The following is an 11,024-nucleotide window of genomic DNA, read 5'->3' on the forward strand; positions in this document are numbered from 1 at the left end:
CAGTGTAGGGCCAGCACGGGAGTAGCGGCAGCGCCAAACCAGGAAGATGAGCTTCTGGATGAAGATCTCCTTTTAGAATGACCGGCTGCACTTCGAAAATTTCCTCGGTGTGGAGTAGAATACATTGTGATGTTAGATGCTTCACCAATGCAAGCTGTTGAAATGTGCAATCCCAGAACAAGCTGCCATGACTTCTGCTACTTTCAGCGATGGTCGCCTGCGCTCTTTGGCGTGAGTTGTGCGAAAATACGTGCGTGTGAATAGGCAAGTAGTGAAGCTTCGGTACGCAGGGTGTGTGTGGTCCCTCAGTACCTCGAAATCATTTTGAACATGATGAATCTTTTATCATGGGAAAGAGTGCTGTTTTATCTTTTCTGAGATGTACTCTGTAAGGCATAGGCCACAGCCCATGATATTTGCAGGTGATGCTCATGCGGCCATGTGTCTGAGATAGTGTGATGGAGAGATTTTAGTACGTTCTACGGAGCTGGTACGTCCAAGGGCTCACACGATCCAGTTGAATTCCATTTCATACAAATCGGTGACAGTCGTAACCTTCAGGTAGGTGTGAGATTTTTCACTTCCCACCCACCAGCTTTCACATAGAATTCATCCTTTGGCCTTCTGCTAGCTGTCGGAGTTGAGCTTGTATAGCAACGAATCTCTGGAGGTAGAGCTTGTTTTCTTTGATTCGTCCGTACTTTTCCTTTCATCCTGTCTTCCCGTTCTGTGCTGAGTCTAGTAAGCTTCCAGTTCGCATTGTCTACGCCATTCTGCCGGTCGTGGTTGTTGCATATCTGTAGCACGGTAACACTTGATCTATATTGTACATGTATACTGGACTTCTAGTATACCTAGGGTTGATGCCATGATGGACAGGACAACAGCTTCATCGCTGGTTCCGTTACCAGTACCAGCAGTGGCATTAGCGGGATCAATTGCAAGCCATGGCCGTCCAGACACAGCTTTGAGTTAGTACACTCTACTCCGAATGTAGTACGTAGAGTACCTACGTACTAGTAATAGTGCGTTTATGCTACTTCCAGTATCTTCCTTGTAGTAATGAATAAGTGATGAAGTGTTCCGATTTCTGTCAATGTGGAATTTGTACATGTATTATCATTTTGTTCTTCCAAATAGAGCGTTGGTAGAGAAATGGTCGCCCAAACACCAAAATTGATTCTAAACTACTACTCCGATTACTGAAAGCCAGTCCGAGAAAATATTTTAAAATGATTCTGCAATCTGCATGACAGTTGGGGTCAATGAAATCTGATCCCGGCATAAGGAATGATGGACTGGTGGTGCCTGCCACCCCGATAATGAATGCACATTGGTGGAGGTTACCAAAGGCAAAGTACCCAAAGTGGTGCGCATTTCAATGTGGCATTTGAAGGTTCTATATGACCAATAGTCAGTGGAACATACGACAACCATCATGAACTGCAGGCCTCAAATTCAACTCAGACCAGAATTGGCAGTTTTTATAACTCAATGGCCCCAGCTGTAGTTTTGCAGGTTTTTGCACATTATGGTTATAGCCTTTATCGATATAATTATATGGTCATGCTGATGGCCGTAAACAACACTGAGCAGTTGAAACTTCAAAGTGTTCATGAGCTGAGAGATCGCTCTCCGCTACTTCTGTTGTGCATACATGTCTGTCCAATTAGCATGGACCGTAGTGGTAGGACATGTATGTATGGTATCTGCTCTGAGAAGGGAATCGCTGGAGCCCCAGTCCGAATACACAGGTTGTCAAGAAACAGAGAGAAGCCATCTTGGGCCGGGATTCTTGGCAAGGCCTAATGTGTACGGGCAGAATTATCATGAGATACCTCGGACTACTTCTGGTGCATATTTCATATTACTCCTTCGACTACTGTCTAGAATTCAACCAGACTACAACTGAAGCCCTCAGTTAGACAAAGGAAACATTCTCTCACCGTGCTAAAGCTTTAGATCATACTGACAACTCACTGACAACTCACGGCTAGGGTCCAGCGGATAATGCCGGCATTATATTCGGCATTATACGACTATCCGAGCATCAGAGCATTATGGAGCATTAGAAAGGAACAGAATGAGCATTATGTGAGGTTTGAGCGGCAGAACGAGTTTCATAGTGGATAATATCGGGAAATCCCAGGTTTTTGGCAACAATCGGCTACAATCATGATCATGAGATGTTGTCTGATGATTTGTTTTTGCCATGAAACTCTGAGTAACAACGAAACAGCCCTATTGTACTCCTTTTGTGTACCTCTTGCGTACTACGCTCCGCTCATTCCGGGCATTTGAGCACTATGCATTGTACCGGCGCATGACTTTGTAATTGCGTAGACACGTAACACCTTTAGCACTAACGCTACATAACTATTATTATTATTATTATTATTATTATTATTATAGACAACACCTCATGGCATGAGAAGAAAATCAGCCAGTACGGGAGATGTGGGTGTTAACCAACCCTGGTGAATAAAAGAAGAAAAGTAATGGTCAAGACGGAGAAGCATGGGAGGGACAGGTGATGGCGAATCTAGTGAGCAGATTTAAATGCGTCCAGTGTACTGGCATTGCGCGTAGCAGCGGGCAGCGCAAGCCAAGCAGAGTAAGCAACAAAGAGTGGAGAGCGTACAAGGGAGGACGGTTTAGCCAAGGGGAGGGCAACAGAGCATCTTGTCTGGGAGCCATCTGTGATTCGGAACCAGTTATACACGTTAAGATGAGGAGGATGTAGAGCTAGTTTAAATTTGTGAGCAAAAGTGCAAATTAATTTTTGACGGTGGGTCGACAGTGGGCAAGCATTTGCAAGGACATACAGGGAAGCAGAAGAGTAGAGAGGGGGTAGACTAAACAGGATAAGAAGAAGTTTTCTATGGTGGATTTCGAGATGCTCAGCGAGAACCGAGGACAAGCCACACCAGCTCACAGCAGCGTACATGAAAAGAGGCAGGATGTACAGTTTGTAAAACAAAATTTTACATTTGAAAGGAAGAGGGAAACAATGGGGACGTATAACACCTAGGGCAGAGCTTGAACGGCTGCAAAGAGCATCAATATGGAAAGACCAAGAGAGACGATCATCAAGCATTATTCCCAGGTGTTTATGGTTGGAAACAACCTTTATGGGTTCTGGGAAATCAGGATGGTGTAAAAGTGACATGGATGAGATTAGGGGAAGGAACATTATTTCGGTTTTAGTCAGGTTGGGTCTAAGTCGCCATGTTTGCATCCAGCGCAGGACACTGCATATCTGAGCCGACACTCGAGGTACAAGAGCCGCTGAGGACGAGGATGCTGACAGTAGGGTTGTATCATCAGCAAATAACGAGACACCTGGGTCTATAGAGGGTAAATCATTTACGTATGCTACGAACAAAAGAGGTCCAAGTATGGAGCCTTGGGGAACTCCAGAAGACACTGGTAGAGGATCAGAGTTGATGGAGAGGGCAGAAACAAACTGTGATCGGCTACTCAGATAGGACTCCAGCCAGGACAGAGCAGGGCCAGACACACCAAAGACAATATGTAGCTTGGCAAGGAGGCCACGATGCCAGACAGTATCAAAGGCCTTTGCCAAGTCAAAGAAACAGAGAGCAATATGGTGTCGAGCATCACGAAGGGTGGCAATGTCTTGTACTAGACGAGCTAGTTGGTCAGATGTTGAGTCGTTGCGCCGAAAGCCAGATTGGGAAGGGCTAAGGCATGGTGAAATGTGGCAATACAACTGGTCGTAAAATACCTTTTCACATACTTTTGAAAGGGAGCAGAGAAGAGATATTGGACGATAGTTTGAGGCTTGTGATCGGGAGCCTTTACGCTTGTAGATGGGCGTGACCTTAGCGATCTTCCAACGATCAGGAAATACGCCGGAGGAGTAGGAAAGGTTGAATATAAGGCACAGTGGGTACGCCAGAGATGGAGCCAGAACTTTGAGAACTTCATTTGGTAGGGCATCAGGACCAGGGCTTTTGTTGCTTTTTAGTCTTTTTAAGTAGCTGCGAACAGATGATGTGGTGGTATGTATAGAGCGCAGATCAGAAGACACAGTCGCAGAACGTTGCAGAGGTGGTATTGGAGAGGAATGGTCGTCTGGAATACCAGCTGATGTGAATTGCGTATTGAGAGTATTAGCTACATACTTGGGGTCAGTCACCATCGAACCATTGGAAGCTAATAACGGAGGTATGTCTTGACGTGTACTAGTTGTCCTTTGAGTGCGAACAAAGGTATACAGGTTAGGCCTGGAAGAGGGGTGAGATGGGGTGGTAGTGAGCGAACGTAAATATGCTCGATACTTAGAACGTGACAATGACTTCACCAGATTGCGCTGTTTTTTTGTATAAAGAAATATTAGCATAGGTGGAGTACTTCTTACTTGATTAAGCTGTAGTAGTCGTATTTGAGTTTAATTGCACCTTGGAGATCTTTGTCGAGCCAAGGGATCTTGGGGTTACGGCTGGACTGACGAGGATGGTGGCTGCCATGTTTGGGTGTAGCGGGTCTTGCTCCGTACTGTGGCACATAGAAGGAGAGCACGTCATCAAGAACTGTGGTGAACTTCTCCACAGCTTCATCAACAGTAGTGGAGGTGAATAAAAGATGCCAGTCACAGGCAAAAAGTGCAGAGTTGATGATTGACCAAGTGGAGGGTGTAACCTTGCGGAAGGCATGTCGCGGAGGGGTAGGAGTCTGGGGGGGGGGGGGGGATTGCTACTTAAAAAACGATGTGATTGTAGCGATGTGGTCAGGTAAATGTATAAGCCATTTGTGAAGCATGCCCAACCAAGGCCGAGGCAGTTCAAGTGACACAGATCCGGAGAAATTATTTACGAGGTTTCTTTACTTTTAGAATAATGGAGAGCTATGGAGGAGACATTCGTGAAGTGAATATCAAACAGACGAAGAGGAGTTCTCTAGTTGTGCCAGAGGCTCTGGCGATAGCATCTCTAGCGATACTGAAGTAGACACTGATGCATTGCTAAATTTGGACCAGGATGAAGGAGCGGCTGTAAACAGAAAGAGCTCGTTCCAAAAGAACTGCCTTTGCCTAGTTCAGCTCAGGAGGCTCGAAAAGAACTACTTCAAGTAGAATTTCCCATGGACTCAGTACGAAGTCGATTGCTCAGCAGCGCCTGTCTTACTTTCCTGATGAAGCACGTACAGTTAGTTGTGGACGGTTGTAATGCCAGGCCTACAGTCAAATGCCATCAGAAGGGAAGAGTATTGTGGCAAGCCATACGTCTACACACCATCTCAAGGAGAAGATGAGAGCACAAGCAAAGGATGTAGAGTGGCAAAATAACTTCTGACCACGTGCTTTCAGGATTTCCGCAAATGGGAGGGCTCTCCATCTGAGATCGGATCTCAGGAGCTGGCCTCACGTCTGGTGTTTCAGATGAAGACATTATTCACAGAGTGGACGCAGTGACAGCTTGTCTGCAGGCAGGAATACTATTTGCCAAGATTAACTTCATCCCAACAATGAATGACTACCTGCAATAATGGTTTCATCTCTCACTACATGGATAATTAGGGGAGGGATTTGATACACCGACTATTCTGCCACAACCCTGCATCAAAGTTGGAATGGAGAGCAATCAATGGAGAAGCGATCATGTCTTATAGTGCTAAGAAGTAGTGGAGCTCGTGAGAGATAAGGTGGCAACTTCAGATGCAGATCGACAATATGCATAATTTCCTGGAAGTTTGAAAATATGCAGACTTTCTTCCATTTTTGTCCCAAACCAAGAGCATTATATCCCTTGCTGAAGCATTATAATCAGCATTATAAGGCAGTTTTTGGAGCATTATGGTTAACATTATATGAACATTTTCGGAGCATTATCCGCTGGACCCTACTCAAGGCCACCCTATTCTTAAGGATCCACTTACAACTGTGAAGAGTGCTGATTGGGATGTGCTCACAATCTCGATAATTCAGTGATAATCGTTTGAACTTTGAACGATGCGTTGGATTATTCCACATTTTTCTTCAATAAATGTTGTTGTATCCGCTATAAATAATCCTCAGTGCTCCGAAGTTTCTAAGTTCTCGGAGTAACGTTAAGTCTAAAAAACTTATTTCAAACATAGTGAAATTGTTAGTTGGCTAGTTGCCTGGGAAAACCTTTGGGATACTTTGGTAAAAGCCTGTTTTTCTTACAGAATCTCATTGATATGGGTATGGACTCCTGGAAAACAAAATATTAAACCTATCAATGTATCTTTCATTTAGATACTGCTCATTTTATGCAAGTATATCCCAAAAAGGATCCCCGTATGATGGCCGTATCTCAAAGGCTATTGATATGAAGATTTTATGAGCATAATACGAGCATCCATGGAAGCATATTTCTATGATATCGCATGTATAATCCGCCGGAGCCTTGAGAGATCGGTGCTGTTGCGGTATCTTTCATTGAGCATTCACAGCTTGAACTTGCAAATACCGTGTCTTGAATGGGTTCTTGGGAGAGGCCAATGCACATTTTCTCCTTGATTTCGGCGCTCACTCTGCTTCATAAACTACACATGCTGCTGGCACGAGTTATCCTGCACTGGGGTTCTTCCCTTTTCCTGCAGTTGCCACTGTTTGTCAGCCTGAGTTGGGTTGAGATTGCTGCTGCTCTTGACATGTACAGAGTAATGATATGTATACTAACCAGGCTCCTCTGATATTTGGTTTCTGTGCTTCGCTCTTTGTTCTTCCCGTGTAGAAGAGTCAGCCACGGAGGGTGGACAGAACCAATCCACTACATCGATTCGCATAGAGGATGTCCCCAATGCCGATGCAAGCAACAAGAAAAAGCGGAAACCAAGAATATTCTTTAGCCGGCAACAAGTCAATGCGTTGGAGGGAATCTTCCGAACTAAGCAATATATATCTGCAGTTGAGCGACAGGTACTGTCAGCCATGCTGAAGCTTACTGAGAGGCAGATCAAGATCTGGTTCCAGAATCGTCGCCAAAGGGGAAAGGTAAGGGGTGAAGCCAATGATGGGCATACTGTGCATCCTATTGTTATGGGCGGACCAGCTGCCCCTGCAAACCGCTTTATGAACCCAGCTCCACCATATCATCATGATCATGGTCAGAATCCTTCTTTTTATGGTGGAAGTCACTTTAGCCAGCCACAACTGCATGCCTCGAACGCTGCTGCAGGCCAAGGACAGACAAGCTTTTCCATGACCAGAGGTATCCCAGAAATGCAGAATCGGTCATCACAGGAGCTAGTGAAGGCCCAGGCACCATTTACAGCGTGGGCTATTGACGCTCAACAATCTGCCCGCATGCAGCAGCAACCACAGCAGGGAAACATGGCGGCACCGATGCTACCAGCCACACACGCTGGTTTAGCCCAAACTGGACTGTCACAGGCAGGAGGCATCCGACAAACGCACTGGCCTCCACAACAGCTAGTGCAGGCTCAAGCATCAGCTCTGACTGAAGTTAGCCGTCCTTCTCCATTCACCTCAATGCAACACCAGCCCGAAAACCAGCAGCGACGCGACGTGTTCGCATCGTCCTTCGCAGCAGGCAACACACACATGCAAGTACATTCGCAGGAGTCGCACAAATCAAACTTAGCCACCACAGATGACAACACTCCCTCTGTTCGCGAACAAATCTCATGGATGCCTCCATCAGGGCCAGTAAACCTCCCGTCCATGAATACCTACTCCGAACGACAGCAGCAAACTTCTACGGCCCCATATCAGAGTCGGCATTTCCCTTAGGCTATTTAGACGGCTTCGGATTCAGTATTTACTATTGGCAAAAGTATTACAATCGAGTCACAAGCGCTCCTGCAAAGTACACGCACAAGCATGTAGAACTTTTTTTTTATATTTATAGCATGTAGGAAACAAGCGCCATTATCACACATACATTCCATGTCTTTAAACACACATTCGCACCTAACAGAAGCCTTCTATAATCGTCTGCCAGATGAATATCCCGAACCGAACATAATTATGACATCCAAGATGAACTGGGCGTCACCTTGACTACAAAAATGGCGTGCAAAATTGTCATTTACAATGGACAGCTGGACAAACATAGTCTCGTAGCTAGCGTAGCATAGATCATTCATCAGCAACGATGACCAATTTAGACCAGTCTCGCTATGGAATCGTTGGAGACGCTCACAATTATTTGCACATCTACAGCAGCAGCCTACACTCTCATAGGGCAGATAGCTGCTTTCAAAATACTTCTGTCATCCATTCGTATCTACCTGCATTGTTTTAGTTTGTGAGTACATGCTGTTACAAGTAGTACTTTCCATATTATCTGGTGTCAACGCGTGACACGCGTCCTTCCCATCCCCACCTGTCCAGAACAAACACACACCACCTTGCTGAATACCGAATAACATGACAGTGTTTAATAATATTATTTATTGTTATTGTAGGTTTGTGTATTCCCGGTTGGCACCATGGGTTTCTACGTGGCCCTTTACGAGTAATACGATTCCAACAACCTCTGCTCTCGTGTTCCCGTACAATATTTTTTATTAGTAATGTTGCATGATGTAGTATCCAAATAAGCGACGTGGAGACAATAAGTTAATGATAGCAATGAATAATATTAGGATCCGCGGTCATACCACACAACAGAGAAGTCTCAAAAGAGGTGTAACTAAAATCGATTTTCTTTCACTCTCATCAGTAGATTGTCGTGACTGAGGGACATTAGCGTCACTCTTTCTCATGTCACCTACTCTGCAGTCTCCTCCGCTCAGTATCAGGTCAGTTTTCAAAAAAACAAACAGGCTATCTGTACAGCAAATCTCCGTGCAATGGCGGAAGAACACGCAGAGAAGCCGCCGGACCGGAGCACCTTTTCATTATCTAGAGAGCATATTAAAGCTCGCCGTGACCTTTTGAACAATGACGACATTAGGATCACTAGACCAGATAAAGGCCGCGCGACAGTCATCATCAGCACCACGGAATACAATACAAAAAATTGTAGTCATTCTTGAAGACAAAACACAGTTCATGAAACTCGGGCCTGCCTCTACGCATGATGGACTTCTCTCAAAGAAAGGATTTGTTCAGAACTGTTTTCTGCTCATACTGGTCTTTTTATGACCATTGAAACTTTGAAAGGTGTCATCGCGTCTGCAAAATAAACAAAATGGACGAACGTGTACTACTATGGATGCGTTACGATGCTTTATCTATCTATATTATCTCTATCTGTTTATCTACTCTTGTTTGAAGTAAACTCAACTTAGTTGAGTCACGGCACTTAAGTTGGGGATTTCCTCATTTCTGCTGACTGTTTCTATGGGAACACGGATTCAAATCGCGCTTGGGACGTGAGTGGATCTTCACAAAAAAATTGAGATTGATAGGAGCAAGGAGAGTGATAATGTCAGATGAGGATTGATCTCCAGGACGATTCCAGCGCAAGAGCGCTGTCGCCGAGCTGCTGCGCTGGCCTCGTCACTTGAGTGTGAGCTCAAACTGTTCCTCTTGGCGAGACCTTTCCAGGGAGCCCAAGATCATAAAAATCGATCAAGGCAACTGTAGTTGTCAGCAAGTGTTTGTTTCACGGCTGGGCGTAGCGAAAGAGTGCAAACGTATTTTTCACTTTTAACCCTACAACTACCAAAATTTCAACTACCCTAGAAGTACCGGAGGCATCATATGACTCCACCGGACTTAAACATACCTCCTTGGAATTATTTTCGTAGAAACAGAAGTCCTTGGGGTAAAAGGTACCTTTTAAAAGGAAGAACCAATGTCAGGTGCACTATCTTGGAGACCAGCAGCTGGCATTGCGCGCAGCGAAAGGGCGACCTCTCGTCAGTTTACGGAAAAATAAAAGAGCATTTGCTTGCCATGCTCATCCTGCAAACTCTACATTTCAGTCCATTACCCCGGAAATGGCTGCTGCTGGGCCAACCCGCTGGATTTTTCTCAGCCAGGTTGGTCATTCTTTGACTGCTGTGACAAATACATTTACGAGCGAAAGGAGAACGTGGTGTCGCAACTCATAGCGAACGAATAATTTCCGTTCGACGTCGTGTCCGGAGACCATCTTCGTGATCAAACCTCAAGTAGCAGAGTAGTTCCCGGAAACTATTTTTAGGGATTTTACTTGATTATATGGTGTCCATTCCTATCCAGCCGAAGGACCGTCGGCAGATTATTGCGGGTACAGAGGACGCCTCTTGCGTAAATTTGCGAAACCAATGCCATGATATTGCCTTCACTCAAAATAGCGTCCTCTCCAATTTTCTGTTTTCCCTCCTACCTTGTGCACTTGATCATGACATGGATCATATTCTGGTCAATAAATGCAAATAATGCATCTGCCCAATCTTCAAAATTGTCAATATCTCGGAAAAGCCCGCAAACTTCGGAAGCAACAACCGGTTGCTTGGTGCAACACATTTTCCACTATCTACCAACTTTGCCAGAGAACCCAGCTTCATGAAGGAAATCCTGCCCGAGTTTTGGACATTGATGTTCTGTTATGTGTATGGCTCCATAGCTTTATCACCACCATTATCCGCTTGCTCCCTCGACTCCGGTTCCGTATCAGACTGATCGAGAAGCCGGAGCAATTAGTATTAACTCATCTCCATCTGGGGCATATAACTATGTGTCTCTGTGTTCGGTCACTTCTAATTGCTCGCGCACAATGCTCCAGGCACTCTCCTCGCATTCATCCCCAAACTCCTGCCCAAAAATTTCAAAATCAAATGAAATGCTTTATCAGCAGCGACACTGCACCTACTGAACATGGCTTCCGCCAGACCAACGTAAACTCAAAGAACGTTCCTAGAATATTATAACTGCCCTGGCACTTCATATCGTTCTATGCTGCAGATGACATAGTAAATCACTTCCCAAACTTAGAACAAACAAATTTGCCTGTTTCGGCAGGATTCGGGATTACGATATTGACCATAACGGCATGTGAAATGTGCATAGTAGCATGTCAATATGTGCAAATCACCACCTTCATGGTCCCCAATCTCCTTGCTCCCAAATGTATTCC

At 45.1% G+C, this 11,024-nt stretch overlaps 1 protein-coding gene across 1 annotated transcript; it reads left to right on the top strand.

The window, feature by feature from the left end:
- The first annotated feature begins 651 nt into the window (after positions 1-651).
- On the top strand, positions 652-8,525 carry LOC135807065 (pituitary homeobox 3-like). The gene is made up of 2 exons (XM_065321148.1): positions 652-971; positions 6,726-8,525. The coding sequence occupies exons 1-2, from the start codon at positions 869-871 to the stop codon at positions 7,742-7,744; spliced, it is 1,122 nt and encodes a 373-aa protein (XP_065177220.1). The 5' UTR covers positions 652-868; the 3' UTR covers positions 7,745-8,525.
- The last annotated feature ends 2,499 nt before the right edge of the window (positions 8,526-11,024 follow it).

This window comes from Sycon ciliatum, chromosome 1, assembly GCF_964019385.1.
Source record: "Sycon ciliatum chromosome 1, ocSycCili1.1, whole genome shotgun sequence".
Lineage (NCBI taxonomy): Eukaryota > Metazoa > Porifera > Calcarea > Leucosolenida > Sycettidae > Sycon > Sycon ciliatum.

Coding starts and splice junctions, on each gene's coding strand:
- LOC135807065 (XM_065321148.1), top strand. CDS start 869: ATGATGGACAGGACAACAGCTTCATCGCTGGTTCCGTTACCAGTACCA. Junction 972..6,725: donor CCGTCCAGACACAGCTTTGA/GTTAGTACACTC, acceptor CTTCCCGTGTAG/AAGAGTCAGCCACGGAGGGT.